General features: G+C 58.3%; 1 protein-coding gene across 4 annotated transcripts; it reads left to right on the top strand.

Moving 5' to 3' along the window:
• Window positions 1-470: 470 nt before the first annotated feature.
• SH2D3C (SH2 domain containing 3C) lies at window positions 471-24,822 on the top strand. 4 transcript variants are annotated; one of them, XM_068211406.1, is made up of 12 exons: window positions 471-611; window positions 2,601-3,252; window positions 7,774-7,813; window positions 18,108-18,236; window positions 18,528-18,976; window positions 20,666-20,790; window positions 21,067-21,644; window positions 21,888-22,003; window positions 22,166-22,337; window positions 23,054-23,165; window positions 23,787-23,993; window positions 24,122-24,822. In XM_068211406.1, the coding sequence occupies exons 1-12, from the start codon at window positions 572-574 to the stop codon at window positions 24,295-24,297; spliced, it is 2,796 nt and encodes a 931-aa protein (XP_068067507.1). In that variant the 5' UTR covers window positions 471-571; the 3' UTR covers window positions 24,298-24,822. The 4 variants fall into 4 exon arrangements, with proteins under 4 accessions (XP_068067507.1, XP_068067509.1, XP_068067508.1 ...); XM_068211408.1 differs by lacking the exons at window positions 471-611; window positions 2,601-3,252 and adding an exon at window positions 4,276-4,386; XM_068211407.1 differs by lacking the exons at window positions 471-611; window positions 2,601-3,252; window positions 7,774-7,813 and adding an exon at window positions 11,882-12,064.

Here is a 24,822-nt window from a genome sequence, read left to right as displayed (position 1 = left end):
GCTGTTACGGAGCACGTCAGTGTCCCCAGAACGAGAGAGTGGCCGGTGGGGAGTGCTCCTGCTGGCAGCGATGACACCCAGCTCTCGCCCCACAGGGGCTGAGCAGCAGATGGGCATGGCAGAGCTCTGTCTGCAGGGCTGGAGCCTCATCCGCAGAGCTGGCACCCTCATCCAAAGGGCTGTCACACTCCTCTAGGGCTGTCACCTTCTTCCATGGGGCTAGAACCCTCTTTTAGGGCTGGCACCTTCCTCTAGAGCTGGCACCCAGAAGTTTTTGGTTGTCCACATCTGGCAGACGTCCCCACACCGGGGTGCAGAGGTGACTCTTGAGCAGCCAGGCAGGTGCAAGCAGCCACGGGGACTTCAGGAACTGTGGGGACAGCGTGAGGGCAGGCAAGGACCGCAACGGGGCAGGGAGCAGATGACAGCACTGGGGAGGAAACGCTGAGCGAGCGATGAGTGACTGCAGGGTGGTTGCAGGGGGGGGCAGGAAGGGAGGAGCAGGCAGGGAAGGGCTTCACAGTTATATACTTGTCCCTCTCGGTCCCCGCGGCCTCCGAGCAGCACGGCCATGGCCGAGGGCCAGAAACAACGGGGCTTCAAGAAATTCAGTAAGTGGCCACGGGACAGGGTGGGTGGGCAATGGGGTGCTCACCTGGACATCTCGGTGGGTAGGAGGATGTGTGACAGCATTGAGTGTGTGCTCACACGCTCCCCAGGTCATCCCTTCCAGGGATGGGGTCATCCCATCCAGGGATGGGTCATCCCATGCAGGGATGTTTGGAGCTGTGACAGCCTCTGCTCTTGTTAGGAAACTCATTGGGGTGAGGGGCTTTGGAGGTTTCCATCCACAGGGCTGGGTGCTGGCTCAGGGGCTGGGTGCTGGGACCGGCACCAGTATGCTGCGACCCAGCCCTATGCTGGATGCTGGGATGTGACCAGAGGGATGCACAGCAGGATCTGGGGGTCTTCACTCCTTAAATCACACCCTTCAGGGTGCATGGCTTGGGTACAAGCAGGTGCTGGGGGCCAAGGGTGGCTAGGACCCTCACCCCAGGGTGCTCCTGCAGCACAGGGACGGGGGTGACACAGAGGAGCTGGGGAGGGAGCCTGGGAATCGATTCCCACTGGCTCTTCTGGGAGGAAGTGCTTGATACCCACCGGGAGCGAGCTCTGCACTTTCTCACAGACCTCAGCTTTCCCCCGGAGCCCCGGGGGGAGGCTGCAGTGGCCTTCACCCCATTCCCAGCGCTGGGCTGTGCTCTCTTGCATTCCTGCCGCAGGGCTGGCGCCAGAGGGGGGCCAGTCCCTCCGCTCCCGGGGGACCCCCCTCCACTGGCCAAACCCACGGCCCCATCCCAGCTGGGATTTTCCTTTGTGGTGGAGTGGTGGGGAAACGGGGAAAATCCTCAGTACTGCCTTTCCCACCTTTCAGCAGCCCCAGGAGCAGCAGGTAGCAGAAGATGCTTGGACTCCAAGGGCATGTTTAGCACAAAGTAATTTTGCCTCTAACTGCACTCAGGTAATGAGGCTTCTGCCTCACAGAGGGGCTTTTGGGATGCAGCCCCTCCTCCCAGTCCAGCTGCAGGGATGCCCCACAGAACCCATGGATGGCAGCTGGAAGTGGGAAGCCAAGGGCTGAGCAGGCCGGGACACCCGGGTTCTTGCTCAGCACCTCTGCAAAGTGTCGCTTCCTGGCCCAGCAAATCTGCCGTGCTTCGCAGAGCCCCAGGGCGGCGTCAACATTGCAAAATCCCCGGTGGCAGCCACGGCCGGCAGGGAAGCACTGCTCAACAGCACTGCAACCACAGGCTCGCTCACCCCGAGTACTGACACGGGCACCGGCACCGGCTCCGGCTCCGGCTCCGGCACCATCCCAGGCTGCGCTGCAGCGACACACAGAGCTGAGCTGGGGCTGAGGTGTGAAATGCAAAGCGCCCGCCGGAGTTATAAATATTTCTTCGGCGAACATGTTCGTGCTCAGCACTTGCAGGTGGCAGCTGGAGCTGGCGAGGGGCCGGGCGAGGAAGTGGGGAGGTTATCACCTGCCTGCAGCAGTGCCCGTGGCTGGCTCTGCTCCACCGTGCTGGCGACACATGCACATGTGGGCAGGTCATGTGCATCCAGGACCCCCATTCCCTAGGGAGATGCCGTGTGTCCCATTCTTGCATCCTGCAGGGCTGCCCTGAGGCTGTGGGGATGGGCATAGCTCTGCCCAGAGTCCCCCGGAGGAAGTAGGCAGGCAGAAATAATTTCTAGAGTTGCCTGCTCACCAGGGTTGGGTGTTTCCTCCGCCCCTCGGCTGAGGTGGGAAGATGCAGCCGCGCTAGATTTGCCAGGCACAGGAGACTTCTGCTCCCCGAGGGACCAGGGCAGAGTTCCCAGGTACCCAACAGAGATGCCTCAAGCAGCATCATGTACACCACAGACCACAGGGATGTCATGCCAAGATGGGCCTGCAGATGTAGGTGTAATAGGGTGACACCAGGCTGCATAGTGCCCCTTGCCCACCCCAACCGAGGACCAGGGGCTCTGGGATACCCCATCATCACACCGTGCCAGCAGTAACCCCACACTCATCACTCCTTTCTCCTTGCCAGAGCTTTTCAAGTTCAAAGGCTTTGGGAGCCTGAGCAGCATCCCCCGCTCCTTCACCTTCCGGCGCGTCTCTGTGGACCCCAGCTCTCCCGACAATCTCAGACCACATCCCCCACCTCCCCACGGCTTCCTGGGAGAGCCCTTTGACAGCACCCAGGATGATCTCAACACCGTGCCCAAGAGCCCTGGCCCCTACGCCCAGTCGTCGAACATGTACTCCCACATGGGCACCATGCCCAGGGTGAATCTGGGCAAGGCAGGGAAGAGCCTGGGCAAAGACAAGAGTAGCCAGAACTGCTGGGAGAAAGGGACTCCCAACAACAAAACCCCCCAGGCAGCCCCACTCCCCAGCCTCAAGTGCCCTGAGATGTCCAGCACCCCTGGATCAGGCACAGACTCACCCTCAGCTGCTGGAGAAGCAGAGCAGGAGGAGGAAAAAGCTGAACCTGGGGACACCGTGGAGACAGCAATGGACAGGACAGAGCAGGAGCCTGTGGGAAATGTCTCATGCCCTAGGACAGAGTCACCGAGCTCCAGCCTGGCTCCAAACCCCAGCCAAACCACAAGCCCTGACACAGCAGCTGGAGCAGAGACCACTGATGGGGATCCGCTGGAAAAGGGACAAGAGCATCCTGACAAGATCTCCCCAGACAGGTATAGCCCTTGAGATTTGCTCTGCCTTCTGCTAAGACCCCTCTTTTGCCCCTCCAGGGCAAGAGGAGGGGGCTGGGACAAACCAGGGTCACTGCAATGTCCCCCCGTGCCCACAGTGGCAGCGGGATGCACCTGGCCGGTGGGACAGCACAGCTGGAGCATGGTCAGGTCAGCGGCTCCATGGGAACGAGGTTTCCTGTGGGATTTCTGCTCCCTCCTGTTTCCGGACGGGGTGGAAACATCTCGCAGCCCCGCTCTGCCCAGGCATCTCTTTGTCCTGCGGCGGCTGCGTTCCAGCACCGGGATGTGCTGCTGCGGAGAGCTCACACCAGCACTGTTACAGCCTCCTCCGCCTCTCACTCTCCTCTTTTCCACCCTCTCTGTCCTCTCCCCCTCTGCCGAGCAGCACTGCCTCTCCCAAGGCACAGGGGCAAATCCTGAAACCAGACACTCTGTCCCCATTTCATCACCTACCAGTAAACCCCCACTCTGGGCACAAATTCCCCACTCCAGGCACAATCTCTGCCTCCGGGGGAATTTGGAGGTTCAGCCCTCTGAGATGAAGGATGGATTTTTTGGAGGGTTTTGACGGCAGAATCAACCAGAGGAATTTTTATCCCCCAGCCTCATGGCATCTGGGCATAAGGGGCCAAATGCGACCCCAGCCCAGGAGGGTGTGCGAGACTGGGGACACAGGCAAAGGCGACTCCAAATTCCTCCCGAAAACACCTCTCCCCCTTTCCCTGGCCTGACTCTCCTCTCTCCGCACTCAAGTGGCCCCGATGTCCCTGTTCCCCCTGCACCGCCCCGGGGCCGGGGGCTCCTTTTCCTGACACTGAGCGTTCCGGAGGTCCGGGTGGTCCCGGGAGCGGGGTGAGGAGGAGAAATTCGGCGGTGGGAGCCGGGCTGTGCCGACCACACATTCCTGCCGGCCCGAAGGGTGGGCCGGAGGAGGGCTGGGACGGGAAGGAGGAGGGTCCGCCACCGCCTTGCTCGCCCCGAAGTCCCGGCGCTCAGTGCAAGGCGGGAGAGCGCGGGAGAGCTTCTCCCCATCCCGGAGCAGAGGCGCTTGCTGGATCCCGCAGGGCCGATGACAGCGCTGGGCAGGAGGTTTCCCACCCTGGGACAGGGCAGGTAAGGGGTCCTGGCCCCCCGGCCACCCCTCGCACCCCAGCGCAGCGGAGGGGATGGGGAGGGAGAGGCTGGGAAGGGGCTTTGCTTGGGGCGGGCACAAAACTTCGAGGCAGATGCCGGAGCCGAGCCGCTGCTCGGGTGCCGAGGCCCCCAGCCCGTGGTGGTGTTTTCCTCAAGGAAAGAGCTGCTGAAACCACAGCAGACCCGGCGCCAGGGGCTGCGGCCAGGGGCTTGGAGGTTTGGGGGGCTGGTGGCACTGCCGCATCCTTCGGTGAGCGCAGAGCCTCAGCAGTGGCCGAGAGCCCCCGAGGAGGGTGCAGAGGGCTCACCCAGACCCTCTGTCTCCCAGAAATTACTTAGATCCCAAGCCAGTGTGGCTGGGAGCCAAGCAGCAGTGGGACATGCGTGGGTCACATGGGTGTCTTGAATCTGGGAAATGGGTTCCCAGAAACTGGAGGCCAAATGCTTTTTTGCATCCTGTGGGGCTTTCCTGATGATGGGTGTAGCCTTGCTGCTTGCCAGGGAAACTGAGGCACGAGGGTGACCAGAGCGAGTCTTGGCATCAGGGTTATTTCTGCTCCTCCACAGTCTAACCCGAAGCCCCTGCCACAGCCACTGGCTCAGGGAGCAGCCGTGTGCCAGAGCCATCCCAAGGCCAGGCCCTGCTGTGGGGCGGGTGGGAGGAAGTGGGACCGGGATAATGCTGCGCCCCAGCCCTTCCTCCTGTGCAGGCACATCCCTGGGGTTGGGGACAGTCTGTTCCTGCCAGGCCATGGCAGCAGCATGTTCCCAGGGGGGAATAAATACGGCCCTGGGGTACATTTCCACTTGTCCCCCCGGAGTATTTCTGGTAAGGGCAGTCCCCAAAAGAGGGTAGGCTAAGGATGCTCCTACACAGGAGGGCTTTCCCAGAATCAGGCCTGTGAGGGGGGAAGTTGTGCTGCTGTGGGACAGGGAGTGGCACGCAGCCTGTGGAGCTGCTCAGAGCAAGGCGGTGGCTGTGACTCCAGCAGAGACACGCTGACTAACGGGAGATGACCGCTGGCAGGTCCCAGGGCGGACGTGACTCGGTTTCCCTGTGCACGCGGCCATGCACAAGGCACGGGAAACGCCGCTTCCTGTGGGCACTGCCTGACACTCCCTGCAGACCCCTCTAGCAGCACTGCCAGCCAAAACCTCCCTGGAGGCAGCTCCACAGAGGGGGAAACTGAGGCACGAGGTGCCCAAATTTGGTTCCCCTGGGGTACAGCATGCACCAGTGTCCCAAGGAAAGCAGAGCCTAGGCTTCAAACCAGGGCTGGACTCACAGGATCCTCCTGGACTGTTCCCAGCAGCCATCCTGGAGCCTGGCACATTTGCGAGTCGTGGTGATGCCTTCCCGAGCCCAAAGGGAGCAGCCACCCCTCCAACCCCCCACTCCCCAGTACCATTGCTGTAGCTCTGGGTCTCAGCAGCTCAGCCACGGCCGCACTCCAAAGGCAGCCCTGGAATTTCTCCCAGGCTCTCGTCTGCCCCCAAAAATGCCGTTTCCTCCAGGAATGTGCAGAGCCAGGGGGGCTGCGGTCCCAGCTGCTGCCCTTCCCCGGCACAGGGGCCTCTCCTGCCCGGGCTCTCGCAGCGTCTCCCAGCTGCTCCCATGCTCCTGACTTCCTGCCCAGAGGCCCCCCATCCTCCTGCCGGTTTTTCTCACGGCTCTCGCAGCACCAGGCAGCTCTGCAGCATGTGAAGGGCAAACAGGCTGGAGAGGCAGCGCCGGGGTGGGCAGGCAGCCCACAGCTGCCCAGGGGAGTCTGCATCCATCCCTGCTCCCAAATGCTCTGCTTTTTTCTTCACCTCCAAAAAAGTATAGGCTTGATTTCCAGCCCCTTTTTCCTCTCCCAAGCTGGACACCAGGGGATGTGGTCTGCAGTGTGGTCTTGGAGAATCACAGAATCGCTAAGGTTGGAAAATACCACTAAGACTGAGTCCAAACGTCAACCTGGCCCTGCTATGTTCACCACTAAACCGTGTCCTTAAATGCCGTGCGTGAGGCACGGGAAACGCCGCTTCCTGCGGGCACTGCCTGACGCTCCCTGCAGACCCCTCTAGCAGCAGTGCCTGCCAAAACCTCCCTGGAGGCAGCTCCACAGAGGGGGAAACTGAGGCACAATGTACCCATCCACACGGTTTTTAAAGACTTCAAAGGATTCCAGAAGTGGGAATTGTCTTCTGGATGGTTGGACACCACGAGGGGCTGATGTAGACTCTGTCACAACCCACTGTAATGCCATGGGGGATGTCCGGTGGAAAAATGTCTGGCAGTGGTTGCCTCTGTTTGTCTGGCAGTGGTTGCCTCTGCTATCCCTGCTTCCCTTTTGGGTGGCCACCAGGCACTACCTTCCATCTGGAGAGAGCCCCCAGAGGAGGAATTTGGGTCCCCAGGGTTGCTACCAGCGCAGGTCTCAGGGAAAAGTTGTGTGTGGGACCCTCAGCAGTTTCCCGTATGTGTCTGATGAGGTGGCTCCTGGCAGGAAAGGGACATCCCAGGTCTGTGATGACCTTGGATTTGGTTATTCCTTAGTTGCAGCTGCCTGTCCTGGTGTGGCAGTCTGCCATCCCCTGGTCCCTGCTGCTGCCTTGTGCTCAGGCAAGCAACCTTGGCAAACAGCGGGATGTCCATACTGAAGCTTGGCACTGGGGAGGCAACAGGTTCTGGATTTTGGTTAAAGACATCTGGATTTTTGTATTTTATTCTGAAAGGTGAGACCTCAAGATAGCACACCCCAGCTCAGGCCGTTACAGCCTCTCTCCTTTTGAACTCTCTGTTGTTCCCCTGGGACTCTTCCTTATGGACACGTATCTGGACCTATAAGAGCATTAAAAGCAGTCCCAGTCAAGACATCACAGTTCAGGCCTAGCTTTGGTGGGAGTTTGAATTATGTAGGGTTGCACAAAACCATGAAGTCAAAATGCTTGTCTGGGTGGTGTGTCCCAACAGCTGCCTACTGGGAATGCAGCTTTTGCAGGGAACTGGACACAGGGCCCCCCATCTGGACATGTATCCCCCAGCACTGTGACCTGCAGGGACCCCAGCCTGGCTGCTGGGTCTCCCTGGTTCAGCTCACATGGTCCCAAGCCGATTTGGGGTGAGATCCTCTAAAAAGGCTTCATTCTCCCCTGATCGCATTAGGGAGGATAAGCCCTGTGCTGAGAGTGGGCACAGAGCAGGCAGGAACAGTGCTGGGGCCCTGGGAACCTCTCCCAAAACCATGGCCATGCTCTTGGCACCATGGCAAGACAAGGGGCACAGACCCCAGCTCCCCCAGCCGTGCCACCGTTGCCTTTGACCTGAATGTCACAACTTACTGCCCTTTACTTATGTATTTTTATTGTTCCTCTTCCTTTTAGCCACCACGATGGCCTGGAGTCTGGCAGTGAATACGTGAAGGTAAGACACAAAGTGTGATCACATCCTGTCCCAGCTGGGTGCCAGGGGTGGAGAGGGGATGGTGGCCCTGGAGCTACCCGGGTCTTACACCAGCAAGCTGCTCAGTTCTGCACCCCTCCTCCCATCTGGGCTCTCTCTTTAGCCCTGGAAGATATTTTTGGCAAGGCCAGGGAAGACAGAGGAGACACAAACCCTACGTGGTCACCCCAGTGCTCTTCCCCCAGGAGCTGCTTGCATTTCATGTTCCCAGATACTTGTGAACGCCCACAGACGCAGCCTCCTCCCTCCGCCCCCACGTAAAGAAACGGAAGGGTTTGAGCCACTTTCGTGGCTGTCACATGAAAGTTGGTGTAAATCTCTCCAAATCTTTTGCTTATCCTCCAGCAAACTATTAACATTCCTGAGGACTCTTCATGTCTGGCCAGAAATTCATTAGTGAGGCGCCTGGCTCTGGAGGAGAGCGGCCCTTTTGCAGGAGGCTGCTGGCACGATGGGCAGGCACAGAGGAGCGGTGGCAAGGGTGCTGTGAAGTTTGGGCACAGAGCATTGAAACCCGCTGAAGTGACAGGGTGGGTCACTGCCATGGCATGGCCTTTGGGGTGTTTGTTTAAGGAAAATTGGAGCTTTCTGAGTCCTGTTGCCCAGTGGGGATCTATTCTAGTCTGCCACTGGGCAGATAGGGTGGTTGAGGAGTGACTTAAGGTGCCCAGCTTGGGTGGTCTAATTAGCACAGAGCCCTGCACCTTCATCTTTTGGACTTGGGGCTCCTGGTGGTGGCTGTAGCCAGACATTGAAATGTGGGAATCCCCTGTGGCACCACCAACTGGCAAGCTTGGGAGAGAGCTGGCTGGACCTGGCTCATCTGCTGCTTCCAACAGGGGTCACCCCACTGCACGTCCATCCCTGGGGCTAATGAGGACCCCACATGTCGAGTCTGGCAACGGGCAGCCTCTGGGCAGTGGGCTCAGATGAGGTTTTTGACGTGTAGCAGAGCGATCCCGCGGGTGGGATGTTCTCCTCTCTGCGCCCTTAAGCCATGTGGGTCTGGCAGAATGGGAGCTCACAGAGCTGGAAGTGGGACGTGTGCCAGGACAACAAAGCTCTGACTGGGCGTATTGGGTCTGGCTGTGATGTAGTTCATTTTCCCCTGCAAAGCCAATACACTGGCCTCTGCAGGGAAGGGCCCTGGTGTGAGGACCTCAGGATATGCAGAGAAACTCCTGCTGGCACAGGAAAGTCCTGTGAGGGCAAGGAGGAGTGAGGGGAGGAATAGAATACTTGGGGGTGTTTCCTTGGCACTGTCAGTGTGTGCACCCAGAGATGGACACATTTTATGGCTCATGATTTAACAGACTGAAACAATACAGGTGGGGAGCAATGGATAGGGCCTTTGGAATCAAGTACTTTTTGGTGAGCCAGGAGAATTGCCTGCCATCCAGTCAGATCCCAGACCTGAGCTATCTGGCCTTTATTTCTCATCCATCTCTGTGGTGTCCAGAAACAGCCAACGGGCTGTGATTTATACAGCACTTCCCTTTGCTCAGAGAAGCAACTGATGGCTGCAGTGACAGCAGCTATTTTAGTCAAATCAGTAATTATCTAGAGTGTGAGTGACCGGGATGACAGGGACACTCCAGCTGATTGCAGGCGCTGTGCCTGGCTGCCAGCCCGTGCAGCTGCAGGGTGCTCAGCACCCAGCAGTGTTCAGCCCCAGGTCCTGCAGGAGTTAGGGTGGGAAAGAGGCTGCTGTGCCTGCCTTTGGAGCAAGGGAGGATGGGGCTGGGATCTGCCACTGGTTGGTGTAGCTGGGAGGGAAACAAACAGAGGGAAAACACTGGTGAGGGGTGAGCAAGGGAAAGACAGGAAGAAAAGAGCTGAAGAAGGAGAGAGTCAGGAAGAGGGAGAGGATGTGTTGCAAAGCTCTCATGAGCAAAGGCTGACAGGCAGGTCTGTGTCCAGGTGTGCACCAAGGATCTGCCAAACATCAGCCCTTGAGCTTCAGCTGCAAAACAGCCATGGCTGGTGCTACTATCACCAAGCCTGGCCTGATTGGATGTGCAACCGGGAGCTAGAGAGGGTTGGAAAGCCAGGATCAATAAGCACTTGGTAATTAATGTGCTTTAATAATAGCCTAAGGGCTGTTATTTCCAAGCTGCCTGGGGATCTGCATGCCCAGCTCTCTATTTCAACATCCCAGCCACCCCAGCTTTGGCCTTTGTGCAGGTGAAGGAGCAGCAGAAAGATTTTACCCTTTGGGAGAGCAGCAAGCAGTAAAGCTGTCATACATCCTATGAGAGCTCAGTCAGGGATTTTCAGCTTCCCTGTGAGGAGGGGCAGCACAGTCACAGCTGGAGGACTTTACCCTGCAGCACCCCATGAGGCTCCCGCTCACTTGTTGGTGAAAGCCTCAATTGGAAACCATGGAGCCCATCACAGGGGAGAAGCCCTGGCAGCAGGATGATTCACCATTGCATCTTTTTGGAGCAGCATGTCCCTTCACAGTGCCATCTGCTCTGTCCCTCAGCCTCAGGCAGGAGGCGAGGAGGAGAGTCCTTGCCCATGCTGGTGGGGCTGCAGGCACCCATGGGACCCGTGGGACCTGCTGCCCCATGTTCCTGCCCTGGTGTGCTGCCACCAGTTCTCCCATGCCTCAGACCTGTCCTGCTGTTCAGCCGTGCTGCTCTCCTGTCTCCTCTCTCCCCTGCAAAACCAGGGGCAGAGTGAGAGCCCGGCCAGCGCCTCTGAGCTCTTTGTTCTGCACAGAAGAGCTGCTTGCTCAAGCAGGGACCTGTATCTCATCAGCCTCCGATGCTGTCTCCTTGCCTGGTAATGTGAGGGGCTCGTTTGAATTAATTAGCAGGAAGGCTGCAGGGTTCTGTGGTCGGTGGCAGCAGGAATAGCTCTCCGAGGTCACAGCGTCGCCTGGGAGGCGTGGGGCTCCTTGGGCCAGGGCACGCTTTGCAGATGGGAGGGTGAAGCCCCCAGTTACTGAAGCACAGCCAAATCCAGGCCGTGCAGTGCAGGACCCATGTGGAGGGAGAGCAGCAAGGTGTAGGTCCCTGTCACTGCCAGGGCTGAGGGAGCCCCTGCCCGTCTCCAGCACAGAGCAGCTGCCGGCAGTGGGTTCAGGCGGGGGTTTGGGGGATTTATTCAAGAGTCAAGGCTGGAGCAATGCTTTGAGTCATCAGTGCTGCCTTGCACATCCCATACGCGATACTGTGGCCTTAATTAAACCGAAGCAGAGCCTTAATTAAACACAAGTCAGAGACAGCCTACACAGGAAAGAGGCAGCTGGCTCCCCGCCATGTGAGGTGGGCACTGGTATATCTCCCAGAAAGGTATCACCATGTGGGGGTGAAGGAAGACAGGATGGACAATAGGGGACAAAACTGCTCCTGACCCACAGGCATCACTGGGGAGAGCAGGCAGATTTGGGATGGGGTGAAAAGGGGTGCTAGGTCCCCTCAGGGTATCTGATCCCCTCAGAGGAGCCAGTTTCTCCCACAGCACCGGCAGCCAGGGGTGCTGGTTCCCCTCAGGGGTGCCTGTTCCCCTCTGAGGAGCTGAGTCACCCCAGAGGAACCAGTCCCACTCAGGACACGGGTAACTGGGGTACTGGTTCCCTGCAGGGATGCTCGATGCCTTCAGAGGTGCCGGTTCTCTTCAAGGCACAGGCAGCCCGGGTGCCTGGTTCCCTGAGGGATTCTGCTTCCCTTTGCAACATAGGATTGCCGGTTCCCTTCAGAGGTGCCTGATCCCCTCAGGGATGCCTGTTCCCCTTGCGACATGGGAGTGCCGGTTCCTCTCGGAGGAGCCGGTTCTCAGTTCCCCTCAGAGCACAGGCAGCCGGGGTGCCCGATCCCCTCAGGGATGCTGCCTCCCTCTGTGGCATGGCAGTGTAGGTTCCCCTCGGAGGGGCTGGTTCCCAGTTCCCCCGCAGGGCGCAGACAGCCGGGGTACCGCTTCCCCCGAGGTGCCGCTTCCTCGCTTCCCCGGAGCCGGGGCGGCCCCCAGGGGCGGTCCGGGGCGGAGCTGCCGCACCGTGCCCGCCCCTCGCAGCCGACAAGGGATGAGGTAATCGGGGAAGCGGCTGAAATTGAAGCCCGGCGGCGGCGGAGGCAGCGGCGGTGCAGCCCGGGCCGGGGCAGCCCCCGCCGGGCGCGCCGCGCCATGACGGAGCGGTGCAGCCTGTGGAGCGCCCTGTCCGCGGCCGCCTGCTGCTTCTACCGCGGCTCCTTCATGCAGGTGCAGGTGAGCGGGGGCGGCGGTGGGACCGCACCGGCTGCCCTGCGCTCGGCGCGGAGCCCGGGCAGCCGCACGCGTGGGGAAGGCGGCGGGGGCACTGGGAGGGGAAGCGTGCGGGGGACACTCGGCCACGCACCCGCCGGGGGCTGTTTCGACCCCCGGGTGCAGCGCGGGAGAGCGGGGGAGCCTCCCCGGGGAGCCCTGCGGTGCCCCCGCTCTCACGAAGCTGGTGCGGGCAGCGCGCCGGCCGCGCTCCGCGAGGCGGCAGCGAGCGCGGGCCGAGCCGAGCACCGGGTCGGGGGGCAGAGCTCGGCCCCCCTGCAGCCAGGACCGCGCAGTCGAAGCCACCACATCCCCCCAGCCCAGCGCTTTGACAGGCAGAAAAGTCTCTGCAGGGAGCTCTCACCTGCAGCAGACCTCATGAAGGGGAGCATTTAGCATCCCCCAAAAGGTGGCATGTGCCCGGAGCATCACTGAGCACAGGAGGGAGATCGAGCCCAGATGAACACTCAGCTTTTTGGCCCGGGTCTCCATCTCTGTGCTGCACTGCACAGGTTTGATTGGTGGGAGAAAGCTGGGATCCATCTGTCACCTGTCCTGTGGTGGTTCCAGCGCTGCCACTGTCTGGGCACAAGTCTAGATGTCCTATTTTTGGACTCTAGCATTCACACAAGGGGTGTATGGTGTTGGGAATTGGTTCTCTCATTTACTGAGTTTGAGAGCAAAGGTGTTTAGGATTGCAGGAGCCAAGCAGGCTCTGGTCTGAAGCACGAGCTGTAGTGTACTGCAAGTTAGAAGGGAGCCGGCAGCCAAGAGAGCTGGCAGTGTTATTCAGTACTCCTGCTGAGCGAGGTAGGTGCCGAGCTTTAGAGATTATTCTGGGTAAGACGGAGCCCAGAAGCAGCATTTCAAGTCTTGTCATGATTGCGGCTGATCTCAGCGCAAAGCCAGGGATTTTGATTGCTGGTGGGGGTGAAGAGGGAAAAGCAGCAGAGCTTTTTCCACTTGTCCAAAGGCCACTGAGCAACACGGGGACATGCCCTTGGGCTGCACATTGCAGGGGGTGAGCGGGTGCTTTCAGCCAGCTGCTGCCAGAACAAGGGAGGGACAGGTGAGCATCTGGCTCTCGTGTGGGGATGTGAGAAGGGATGGAAGGGCACGCCATCCTAACCCCGGAAAGAGTTAAAAGTGAAGCTGTAAGTGCTCACCTGGCTCTGCCAGATCTTTCACCATCTATTTGTGTCCAAGCGTGCCCAGCAAACACACACTGAAGTCCCCATGAATGACTGGAGCACTTCCAGCTGACAGCCGCATCCCTGCTCACCGCCAATGGCGGTGCACCCAGCCTGGGAAGCACTGACATCATTTCTGGCCAATAGCAGCTCCGAAAAGGGATGCAGCAGCAGCCGCTGCCGCCGTCTTGGAGTGAGATAAGTAAAATATAGATGGATGGAAATGTGTGTATACACACACACCATCACTGCATTGGAGACCTGCTCCCCCAGGGTAGCAGTAGCAGCATACTCCACCACCCCACCACATAACCCGGGGTGCTTGTCCCACCTTAGAGCACCCAGATGTTCCAGGCCATCAACCCCAGCTGCACCCCACCCCTGCCAGCGAGATAGAATTGTTCCAGAGCTGCCACAAAGAAGCACGGGCAAGGGAAGAGGAGACCATAAGGGTAGACAGGACTAGTCCTAGGAAGGGCTTTGAACTCCAGAACAAAGATCTTGAGCCAAAATCTGCCTTCAGTGGGGACTAATGGAGATGTGACATAACCAAGAGATGCCTTCAGTCACCTATGGGGTGGGCAGATAGGCTGATGCCTTCTCAGAGGCCATTTAGGTTCCTAGACTCATTGCAAGAAAGGGTTTTCTTTTCCATATGGATATCAAGATCAGCAGGACAGACTGGCTCACAGCAGGACATGCAGACTGAGAGCAAGCCCATAACAACCTGGGGATTGTTTGTGGTGGCATTTTCTCGTGGTCACGCAGGGTGGAGTAATCATTTTCGGGTGGTGCCTGGACTGGTAAGTGCAGCAGTTCTGCATCAGGCAGGCAGAATGGTTCTTGGGTTTGCCGTGATGCTCAGCAAGGATGTTTGCTCCAAAACACATCACTGAAGTAGCCCATTGCCAGGTGTGGAGGAAGCAGAGAAGACCCCTCATGCAAGTCTGTGGCTTTCCCCAGACACCTATTCCCAATGGCTTGTTACTCCATTTCCTCACAGTTCTGCTTCCCAGGCCCCAGAGCTGCTCCAGCAGCCAGAGCAGGGGTGGAGAGCTCCAGAAGGAGCTGGGATTTCCCTAGCCAGGGTCCCAGCACAGGGTAGGCAGCATGAGCAGGAGGGAGAACAGATGTGCTTGGTGCCTTGGGGTTAGTCAGATGTTATCAGCAGGGTGGGGTGTGAGTACACCTTGCTCTCCAAGCTGACTTCATCCTCATCTGCAACTCCTCCAGGTTGGGAGGGAAGAGCAGGAAAGCAGAATGGAAATCACTCCAGTTTCATAAGAGTACCTCTGAAAGGATAGAAAGCCAAATGCCAGCCTTTGAAGCTTTCCTTAGAGCAGACAGAGTGACAGCCACTGGCTTTGTACACAGGCATCAGCACCCTCCATCCCTGCAGCTCTTGCCCTTCCACTACCAGTTCCAGTCCTTGCCACTCAGCTGGGAAGCACGTCCTCCATCAAGAAAGCAGCACAGAGAGTCAGGGAAGCAGGCAGAGATGGAGAGCCTCAGGAATTGCCTTCTCATGGCAGCTGCCTCATTGCCTGGCTGCTCCAGAGGATTCCCCAGCCCCAGGACTGTGAAGCAGCCCATCGGGGCACTCTCCTTTCTCCAGCCTAGCCAGCTTGGCTGCTGGTTGGGATTCCTCAAGCAAAGCTTGTCATCATCTCTGGCAGATTTTGAGCTGGTTTGTCTAGTGCGGCTGGTTTGGAGAACCGCTCTAATCACCATTTCTTCCTGCTCAGCTGGAAGATGCTCTGGGCTTCTTCATGCTGGAGCCCAGCACCATGCACCCCAGCCAGATGCTAATGGCAGTCCAGGCTTTTCCCCACACCAAACCCACTAGTATGCGAGACCTCACATGGGGCCGTGCATCTTTAGACATTCCCTTGGCACGGCCAAGAGCACCAAGCGATGCCTTTTCAGCACGGCGCTCAGACATCCGCTTACACGCTGCTGACAGCGCCCGGCTGGCCCGCGCCGCCTCGCCAGGCCGTGCCATGCCAGGCCTTGCCAGCGCCTCGGCACCTGGCCAGCTGGCAGCCTGCAAGCCGGGCTCCTCCGAGACACGCTCCCGAAGGAGCAGGGCAAGCTCGAGCGCTGCTGAAGGGCTCGGGGGAAACACGGCCCTCTGCAGCACAGGGGTCTCCTGCACCGAGGGCTCGTGGGGAGCCCAGTTCCCACACACACGGGTGATTTTGGCAGCATGTTGGAGTAGCGTCAGAGACTCACAATAAGGGCTGGTCTCAGTTACGTCACACCAAGGAAAAGGGCTCCCCGTGATCAGTCTCATGCTGCCTCCCCAGCCTGACAATCACTCCAAGCAGTGGCTTCTTGGTGGCCATGCAAATCAGGTGGGATCTCACTACCTAGGCAAGGAGCTGAAGGGACAGTGCCTTCCACATGGCTGGGGAAGGTGGCTCCTGACACCCTCTGCTCACAGCTAGGCTCCCTCCCCCATCTACAAGATGCAAAACCTTCCTTGCCTCTCCCAAACCTCCTGGTCTCTCCAGCTAGCTTAGCTTATGGCTCCTGGCATGGATGCCAGCCAGCTGCTGCCCAAATCTGGGCTTGGAGACACTGGGCACTGCTCAGCTGGGCTTGTGTTTTTGTTACCCTGCACATTTGCATGGGGAGGATTTGGAGGAAAACCCACATGTACAATGCTGAGCAGAACAGGCACTAATCCCTGCTCCAGGGGTGGTGGGGGGAGAGCTGTAATCCAAACTGCTCCCAGCTCAGCTCTGATGGCTTTCACCTGCACAAACGGTAGAGGTTCCTGGGGGGTCCCTTGATGCCCCAGAGTTTGGGGGAACCGTGTCACAGAGAGGGTGCTGCAGTCAAGGGTCCCCCACCACCCCTCGGCCAAGCCAGGTCTGCTCCGTGGCAATGGATTTGTCACCATGGAAACAGCATCTGCTCGGCCTGGGCCCCCCAGGAGGCAGCCGGACCCCTGCGGCATCCGCCAGCTACCATTTATTTTTAATCGGGTTCAGCAGCACCGCGTGGCTTTGTCTCCAGGAGGGCCCAGAGCAGCAGCAAGTGCTCAGCTCCATGCAGCCCTTGGTCATGGGGGGGACAATCCACACATCCCTGCAGCTCCAGTCAACAGGATCCTCTCATAGGGAGAATAAACATCGTTGGATGAGCAAGTCAGAGTTCAATCCACACTGTTTTCATAGGCTGCTTCCACTCTCCCACCACCTTTGACTTGATAGGAGTTGGGAAGGGAGGAATAAAGGCTGGTCCAGGCTGGTGAGGGCAAGCCCTGGAGAGCACAGTCCAGGGCATAGGCCCTTGCCACTGCCTCCTTCCATCTCCCCAGGCTGGAGCAGGGTCCCCAGGACAGGATCTCTGCCTGGTTTGGCAAATGAATGCAGCTACCAGGAGGGATGGAACATCTCTGGGGAAGGAGAGGCCTGGGGTTAGGGTCCTGCTGAGGGGGTCAAGGTCCTGCTGTGAGGTCCCAAGAACACCACAAGAGCAGTGGGTACAAGGCAGGAGAGCAGCGCAGTTCTCTACACTTTCCCTTGCTCACAACCAGTAGAGGAGCAGAGGGAATCGATACAAGACACAGAGCATGAGGCGCTGGGCAAAGAGGTCAGCTCCAAGGCAAGTCCCTGAGGTGCTGGCGTGGGGCTGCAGCCCGCTATGCTCTGAGGAACCCGCTGCCACACAAGGTCAGCCGTGAGTGCCAGCCTGCTCCTCTGGCAGTGCCAGAGCAGTGTCAGCAGGGCTTCAAGCCCATGCCTGTCCTGCGAGACAATACCAGAATCCTGCCCCAACAGGCACCGGGGAGCAGGGCCAGCCCCCGCTGCCTCCTTACAACTGGCACTGCTGCCGGAGGCGAGCCAGGCCACCAGCCACCCTCGCTCCTGGGAGCAGAGGAACAGGACACCCCAGTAGCCCCATCCAAGCTTCTTAGTCCACGGCAGTGGCACGCGTGTCCCCTTCTCAGGACACCACACATCTGGGATATGGAGGGAACCCAGGAATCTTGGCTCCCAGGCCCTGCTCCATCATGCAGCTGTGTCGGTACCACATCAGGATCACCTCAAAGCCACTGTGTCAAGCAGGAGAGCTGGCTTCATGTGAAGCACACAGGAACCCCAAACCTGTGCTCACGTCCCCAAACATCCACTGGCTCCACCATGCCAGCAGCTGCACTCTGGGAATACTGGCCCAGCAGCAGGCAAGGAGGGAGGCAGGCAGGCTCCAGCCAACAGACACATGAAGCCATCATCCCTTATCTCTCCAGGGAAAAGGAGGGGCCAGATTGCATCCTCCAGGCTCAGGTGCACCAGTGCTGGTGAAAGCTAATTTCTAAAAGCTAATTTCAATGCAGAAGGTTCCCTTTACATTTGTCATTACTATTTATGCTGCCATCAGGCTAAACAGAGTGAGTTAACCCTTTGAAAGAGGAACTGTGGTAGATGTTTAAAGGAGGAGCAATAATGCAGGTTTCCTCCTGAAAGAGTGCTTTTCACTGCAGTTCAGCCCCAGAGATGTTTAAGGGCTTTTCTCCTGCCCAGCCACACTCGGCACTTAGCTGGGGCAGAGGGGCAGCACACCAGGCACAGGGTGGCCAGACATGATAGGGACGTGCCCCCAGGAGACCGTCCAAGTGCTCCTGGTGACAGGACCTGGCCATCAACAGGCACACTACCACATCCTCACACACAGCTGAGTTCCCTGGCCTTTGGGGACAGTTGTGCTCCTGGCAGATGCTACAATCCCCATGTGGGGATCCTGCCAGCCCTTCCCTCCCCAGTCCCTGCACTGCTGCACTGCCTGACACTCTCTCTTCTCCTGTACAGTTCTCTAAGGAGAAATACATCCTCGACTCATCACCAGAAAAGCTTCACAAGGAGCTGGAAGAGGAGCTGAAGCTGAGCAGCACCGACCTGCGCAGCCATGCTTGGTACCACGGCCGCATTCCCCGGGAGGTGAGATGGGGAAGGTGGGTGGCTCCGGGCACCCTTCACTTGGAATGGTGTGGGAGAGCACTCTGAGGCCAAACAGAACCACCAGCCTGCCCTCCTGGAAAACATCTGGTCAAGGGCTTCATTTAGCTCTGAGCTGCCTGATTTTGCTACAGCAAATGCCCTCTTGTGGCTCAGAGCTTGGGGCAAGGGGAACAACCAGTGCCCCAGATAACACTCCAGCAGAGCATCCACTCATGCCCTGTGGTCCATCCAGCGTGGCTGTGGCTGAGCTGTGCCCTGTCCCCCTGACAGGTGTCCGAGAGCCTTGTGCAGAGGAATGGCGACTTCCTCATCCGTGACTCGCTCACCAGCCTGGGTGACTACGTGCTGACGTGCCGCTGGCGCAACGAGCCGCTGCACTTCAAGATCAACAAGGTGACAGTCAAGTCCAGCGATGGCCATACCCATGTCCAGTACCTCTTTGAGCAAGAGAGCTTTGATAACGTGCCTGCCCTTGTTCGTTTCTACGTGGGCAACCGCAAGGCCATCTCGGAGCAGAGCGGGGCCATCATCTACTGCCCCATCAACCGCACTTTCCCCCTGCGTTACCTGGAAGCCAGCTACGGGCTGGCCAACGGGAAGCATGGGGGACCCCACAGCCCCTCCACCCAGAAAGGGGGGCACATCAAGAGGAGGAGCATCACCATGACAGACGGTCTGACCGCAGACAAGATCACCAGGGCTGAGGGGTGCCCAACCAGGTGAGCATGCAGTCTCATCCCAGCTCAGCTGAGCAGAGGATCAGCCCCAGGAATGAGGCAGGGCATGCTCAGTCACTGCTCTCTGGGTGCAGAGCAGAGGTTGGGGATCAGGGATGGAAGAGAGAGACCAGAAGAGGCATGGAGGGAAGAACCAGTACTCAGCTGGAACTGGGTTTTTCTCCCAGGCAGGCTGCCAGGCATGCTGAGCTACCACAGCAGACGCCCAGCAAGCAGACATGACTTTAGCATCTCAGGCCAGAAGCCAGAGAGTGTTTTACAATCACCCAGTCCAGGATTACCAGCATGTCAGGGCTTGTTAGAGCCATGGAGCTGAGCTTTCCCAGGCAAACATAAGAGGAGAGTCACTCCCAGACACCAAGACAGCATTTGTTGTTTGGTTTTGAAAGGCCCTTTTAGTTTCAGAGCCCTTTCCATTCAGCATTTGCAGGGAGTTACCAAGCAGAGCTGAAAGCCTGATGGGCAGGAGGAGACTGATGGGTCTGTGCTGATGGAGTCTGCACAGACTCTGGATCACAGCCTTCACAAAGCTGAGCTGTTCACATTAACCTTGGCCAGCTGGGCTTCTCCAGAGGTGGAGGAGGAGACTTCCTTTGTATGGCTCACTTTTGGCAGTCTCAGGCTGCCCAGAGCCCTTCAGGGAAGGCAGGGCCACACACATATCCTCACATGCAGCAGCCAAGGGCAGACCCATCTACCCCTGCCTCCAGCAGGACACAGCCTGTTGTTAAGCCAAGCTGCTTTCTCACCACCCTGACCTTCTGAGCCCAAGGGCAGGGTGAGAATGCACCAGCAGAAAACAAGCAACCAACTGTTATGGCTGGGGAAAGGAAAACACTCAGACTTCCAGAAGAGCATATGTGTTTCCAGAAGAGCCCAGATCCATCCATCAGTCTTTCCTCATCACTCACATTTTCCCCAAATCCCTTATCACCACCACTGCTGTCCCATTCTCCTCCCACTGCTGAGGCACAGTGCTCAAGACCAAACACATCACAGCAGCCTAGCCCTCATCCACGGCAGGGAGGGCAGTAAATTACCTGCCATGACTCCTTTCAACCCTCCCTGCACTCAGCATGTTTTGCAGCACCACTGACACACAGTGTTTGCATTGGGCCACCACTTGCTGCCCCACTAGCCCAAGACCTCATTGCTTGTTATGTAACTTCCCAAGTCCCGTTTCCAGGCACTTTCCAGCTCTCCTAAGCTTTGGGTCAGAGCAACAGCTCACCTAACTAGCCCAACACAGCTCCCAGTAACACAGTGTTAGATACCACTTTGCAGCACAACCCTAGAAAACTACTGTCCCTGACTTCTTTGCTAGATCCACTTCCCCACAGCACTCTGGAGCAGACCAAACTCATCCTGTCCCAAGCACCTTGGCTTGGCATGGCATACGGTTGCATTGCTCTGCTCTCTTCTGTAGGACCAGAGTCCCTGCAGGCAGGTCTGTCTCTGATTTGTGGGGGTCAGTGGCGGGTCACCTCTTCTCCTCCCAAATGCTTCAGGGCCTACCCGCTCACTGCTGCAGCTGAGCTTGTTATGGGTAGTTGTGGAGGGAGGTGATGATCCATGGAAGGTGTTGGGGCAGCAAACCCTCATCCCAGCCCCTCTGTGCTTGCCTGGGCCCTGCTTTAAGGGACTAACCTGTGCCCTCTGTCCCCTCCCCAGCGTGTCCCTGCCCCACCATAGAGACATCATTCGCAACTGTGCTGTCAGCGTGGACCAGATCCAAGACCTGCACTCCCCGATGTCCCCCATCTCTGAGAACCCAGCATCACCTGCCTACAGCACAGGTAGGCATTGCCTCTCCATCCCTCTGGAGACAGTGGGGCTGTGGATCAGCCTGGACTTGGCACTGCTGTGATGCAGGGACCTGAGGAGGGGGACCTTAGGGACAGGACCTCAGCCAGTCCGTGGTTGCATCATTGTGCAGCTGTCCCGAGATCAGGTTGTTCTGTTTTGGCAGAGGGGTTTTCCCTGAGCCCCATGTCCCTGTGCTGCTGCATCTGCAGTCCCTATGCATGTGTGCATCTTCAGACTTTGACAAGTGTCCCCTCTGCTCCCTACAGTCACACGGCTAAAGCCACATGCCTGCCAAGCATCTGGAATCACCCCAGCCTCTCCGGTCATAAGAAGGTCCAGCGAGCCCCAACTGTGCCATGGGAACAACAGCAAACCTCTTCCAGACCCTGCCCACAGCTCCCATTCGACTCCCTGCCACGGGTACGCCCGTGCCTCCCCCTCTCCCTCCGTGAACAGCTACAGCGACCCGGACACGGGGCACTACTGCCAGCTGCACCCCAGCTCGCCCATCTGCAGGGACCGGCCAGCCCACGACACCAAGCAGCTACCAACAAAGAGCTACGTGGAGAGGCTAAAGGTGGAGGAAGGACAGAGAGGGACTGTGGAGAACAGCTCTGGGGAAGCAGAGGCAGGGCAGAGGCTGAAAGCTGAGCTGGACTTCAAGGGCTTTGTGCCCCCCACCATGGAAACAACCTCCTCCTTCAACCCTGCTGCCTTCCAGTCCCTGCTCATCCCCCTTGATAACAAACCTCTGGAGATGACTGTGCTAAAGAAGGTCAAAGAGCTGCTGGCAGAGGTGGATGTGAAAACGCTGGCCAAACACATCACCAAAGTGGACTGCCTGGTACGGCCAGGGCCTGGAGGGAGGGATGGGTGCTGCTGCCCTCTGATCAATCTGGGTTCGCAGGGATCAGTGCATCAGAACATCAGGCAACCCCCGAGCATTGGAGCATCCCTGCTGGGCTCTGCCTGGTGTATCAGCCAGGGCAGCAGAGGCTGGGCTGGGGCAAGAGGACACTGGGCCCGAGGACACTTCAGCCTCTCCTCAATTAACAATGCTCTAATCAGCTTTCACCTTCCTTGCCAGGTCGCCCGGATATTGGGTGTGACAGTGGAGATGCAGCGGCTCATGGGAGTGAGCTCTGGCATGGAGCTGCTCACTCTTCCCCACGGCCACCAGCTCCGCCTGGACCTGCTGGAACGGTACGGCACAGCATGGCCAAAACGAGCCCACTGGGCTGCGCTGCACAGCCTGGTCCAGCTCCCCCGGGTGTTCCCAGCATGGCACAGGGGAGGGGAGAGGAGGAGCCCTGTCTAAGCCCTCCTCCCTGTGCTGACCCTGCTCTGTGTCTTCCCCCTTGGCAGGTTTCACACCATGTCCATCATGATCGCTGTGGATATCTTGGGCTGCACAGGCAGCACGGAGGAGCGGGCAGCCCTACTCCACAAAACCATCCAGCTGGCTGCCGAGCTGAAGAGCACCATGGGGAACATGTTCAGTTTTGCAGCTGTAATGAGCGCCCTGGAAATGACACAGGTATGGGGACACTCCTTTAGTCCTCATGTCCTGGGCTCAGCCCCTTGCTCAAAATGCATCCCTCTCCCTGTGTCCTGCAGGCTCCGAGAGTCATTGGGATGGGTGAAAGGGGAAAATGCCCCGGGTAGGAGGCGTGGGGCCACATCCGCTGGGATGCAAGCAGGGAAGGGGAAGAGCCATCCCCTCCACGGAGCAGACAGCCTAGTCCCACCAGGATCCAATTGTTTTTCAGTGGTTGAGCTCTTTGTTTTGTGCTGGGCTGTGTTCCTGGGAGGAAATGAATCTGCCCTCCGGTACAATACAAATCAGTCTCAAGGCTGTGGCAGCAGCGTCTCCAGGCCACACTGCTCCCTTTGGAAGATGAAAGGAGATTAAAATTCAATTTTAAATCGAGCCCAGCTGGGAAGTCTTGCTTCCTGCCTGCACAAAGGAGTTAGAATGGCTGCCCCCTCCCTGCATCTCATCTTCAAGGCCACTGCGACGCAGGGAGGTTGCTGTCCTGGGGCACGGGCAGGGGAAGAAATCCTAAGCCCAGCCTCAGTGCCAGAGCTGTGCCACGTCTGGCCATGAGCAGTGGTGAAGGAGGCTGGTTCTGGGAGCATCAGGCACTGTTGTGTGCAAGGCTGGGGACTATGGCGCCAGGGTCAAGCTGTTCTCCCTGGTGCCTGGAAGCTGTGCTGCCCCCAGCACCTTCTACCTGGCCCATCTCCTTTCAGATTGCCCGGCTGGAGCAGACCTGGATGGTGCTGCGGCAGCGGCACACAGAGGGTGCAATCCTCTATGAGAAGAAGCTTAAGCCCTTCCTGAAGAGCCTGAATGAAGGGAAAGGTAACAGGAGCAACTCCCCTCGTCTCGCTTGCTTTCTCCTTCCCACTTTTGTCTGGGCACGGCGTCACTGTTTGAGAGCTCTGACCCTCTCCCAGCTAGTGCCAGACACCCTCTGGCTGCTGAACCACCCCAGCACTCAGCAGAGCCTGTCTGGCTTTGTTTGCCCCTTCCTTCCCAAGGAAGCATTTCATAACTAAATAAAACCAGCAGCTGAGCCAAACCGTTGTGCTCGCATGGCAGTCAGTGCCAAACCAAGGGACAGGGCAGCCGGTTGGAAAGATGAAAAGCCATGTGTCTCTAATGCCTGGTGCCCTGTGGTCTGCAAACCTGCTCCTCATTGCAGCCCCGGGAAATGCAGCCTGAGCATGGCCATCAGCTTTCCCTTCCCAGCAGAGCCAGAGAGCCTGTCTGGGAGGAGCTGGTGTTGGACAAGGCAATGGCCTCAGGCACAGGATCGAATAGGCACAGCAGCTGCTGTGTCCAGCTGAGCCTTGGAGCCTCTCCTGGGAGCATGGTGGCATCATGGCAGCGTTTGGCCACATGAGCATTCCACAGGGAGGTGGGGAGGGGGACGCGGGGTCACAGGGCTATGTGGGGTCCTAAGAGTGCCTCTCTCCCCAGAAGGACCACCGCTGACCAACACCACCTTTCCCCACATCATACCCCTTGTGACTCTCCTGGAGCGGGATGAGGCTCTCACGGAAAGCCCCGAGCCCTGGGAGGCCACTGACAGCGGCGTGGAGGTGGTCATGGCCCACCTGGAGGCAGCACGGATGGTGGCTCACCATGGTGGGCTCTACCACACCAATGCTGAGGTGAAGCTGCAGGGTAAGCACTAGTGACAGCAGAGCCCCTTTCCCTCTGCCACATTCCCAGTGTGCAGCTCCAGCACCAGGATGGAGCATCCCACAGGTGCAGGAAGTGCCATCCCAGGGAACTGACTCTCCCTCTTGCAGGTTTCCAGGGCAAAGCGGAGCTGCTGGAAGTGTTCAGCACCGAGTTCCAGCTGCGACTGCTCTGGGGCAGCCGTGGGGCTGAGAGCAGCCAGGCCGAGCGCTACGAGAAGTTCGACAAGGTCCTCACTGCCCTGTCCCACAAGCTGGAGCCAGCAGTGCGCTTCAGCGAGCTGTAAACCCCCCCTGGCCCTCGGAGACTCTCAGCTCCCAGCCTGCATCCCACCAGTGGCTGTGGGCCAAGGGAACGGACCAGGCACCCAGCATCAGGAGGAGAGATGGCCCAGAAAGGCACAGGCACAGGTCGGCAGTTTTGAGTCAAAGAAGAGGAAAAGCAGCCACCTCAAATCTACCACCCACCTCTTCAGGATACAAGAAGCCAGGGGTCCACACTGCTACTCTGGAGAATGGGGACAGTGTCTGGGCCAGCCAGCACTGGCCTCCACACCCAGCCTTGCTGAGGTCTACATGGTGCCCCTCACCTCACCCTTTGGTTTTGTTTTTTTCCATCTCCATCTTGCCCACAGCTGCTGGATCCCGTGTGTAAATATATTTTCACGATTACTTCTTGATGTACAGACTTGTGAAGGACAGTCCTTGTTGTAAATAATTAGGCTTATTCATTTTGTCATGTAAATACATGTACATATCTCATGGGTTTGGTTCTTACATACAATAAACTTTTATCCCGTTCCTCAAGGGGA

Source organism: Anomalospiza imberbis, chromosome 21 (genome assembly GCF_031753505.1).
Source record: "Anomalospiza imberbis isolate Cuckoo-Finch-1a 21T00152 chromosome 21, ASM3175350v1, whole genome shotgun sequence".
In the NCBI taxonomy this organism is placed as follows: Eukaryota; Metazoa; Chordata; class Aves; order Passeriformes; family Viduidae; genus Anomalospiza; species Anomalospiza imberbis.
This window is presented reverse-complemented; position numbering and strand designations above follow the sequence as displayed.

Coding starts and splice junctions, on each gene's coding strand:
- SH2D3C (XM_068211406.1), top strand. CDS start 572: ATGGCCGAGGGCCAGAAACAACGGGGCTTCAAGAAATTCA. Junction 23,166..23,786: donor GAGCCTGAATGAAGGGAAAG/GTAACAGGAGCA, acceptor CTCTCTCCCCAG/AAGGACCACCGCTGACCAAC. Junction 23,994..24,121: donor TGCTGAGGTGAAGCTGCAGG/GTAAGCACTAGT, acceptor TCCCTCTTGCAG/GTTTCCAGGGCAAAGCGGAG.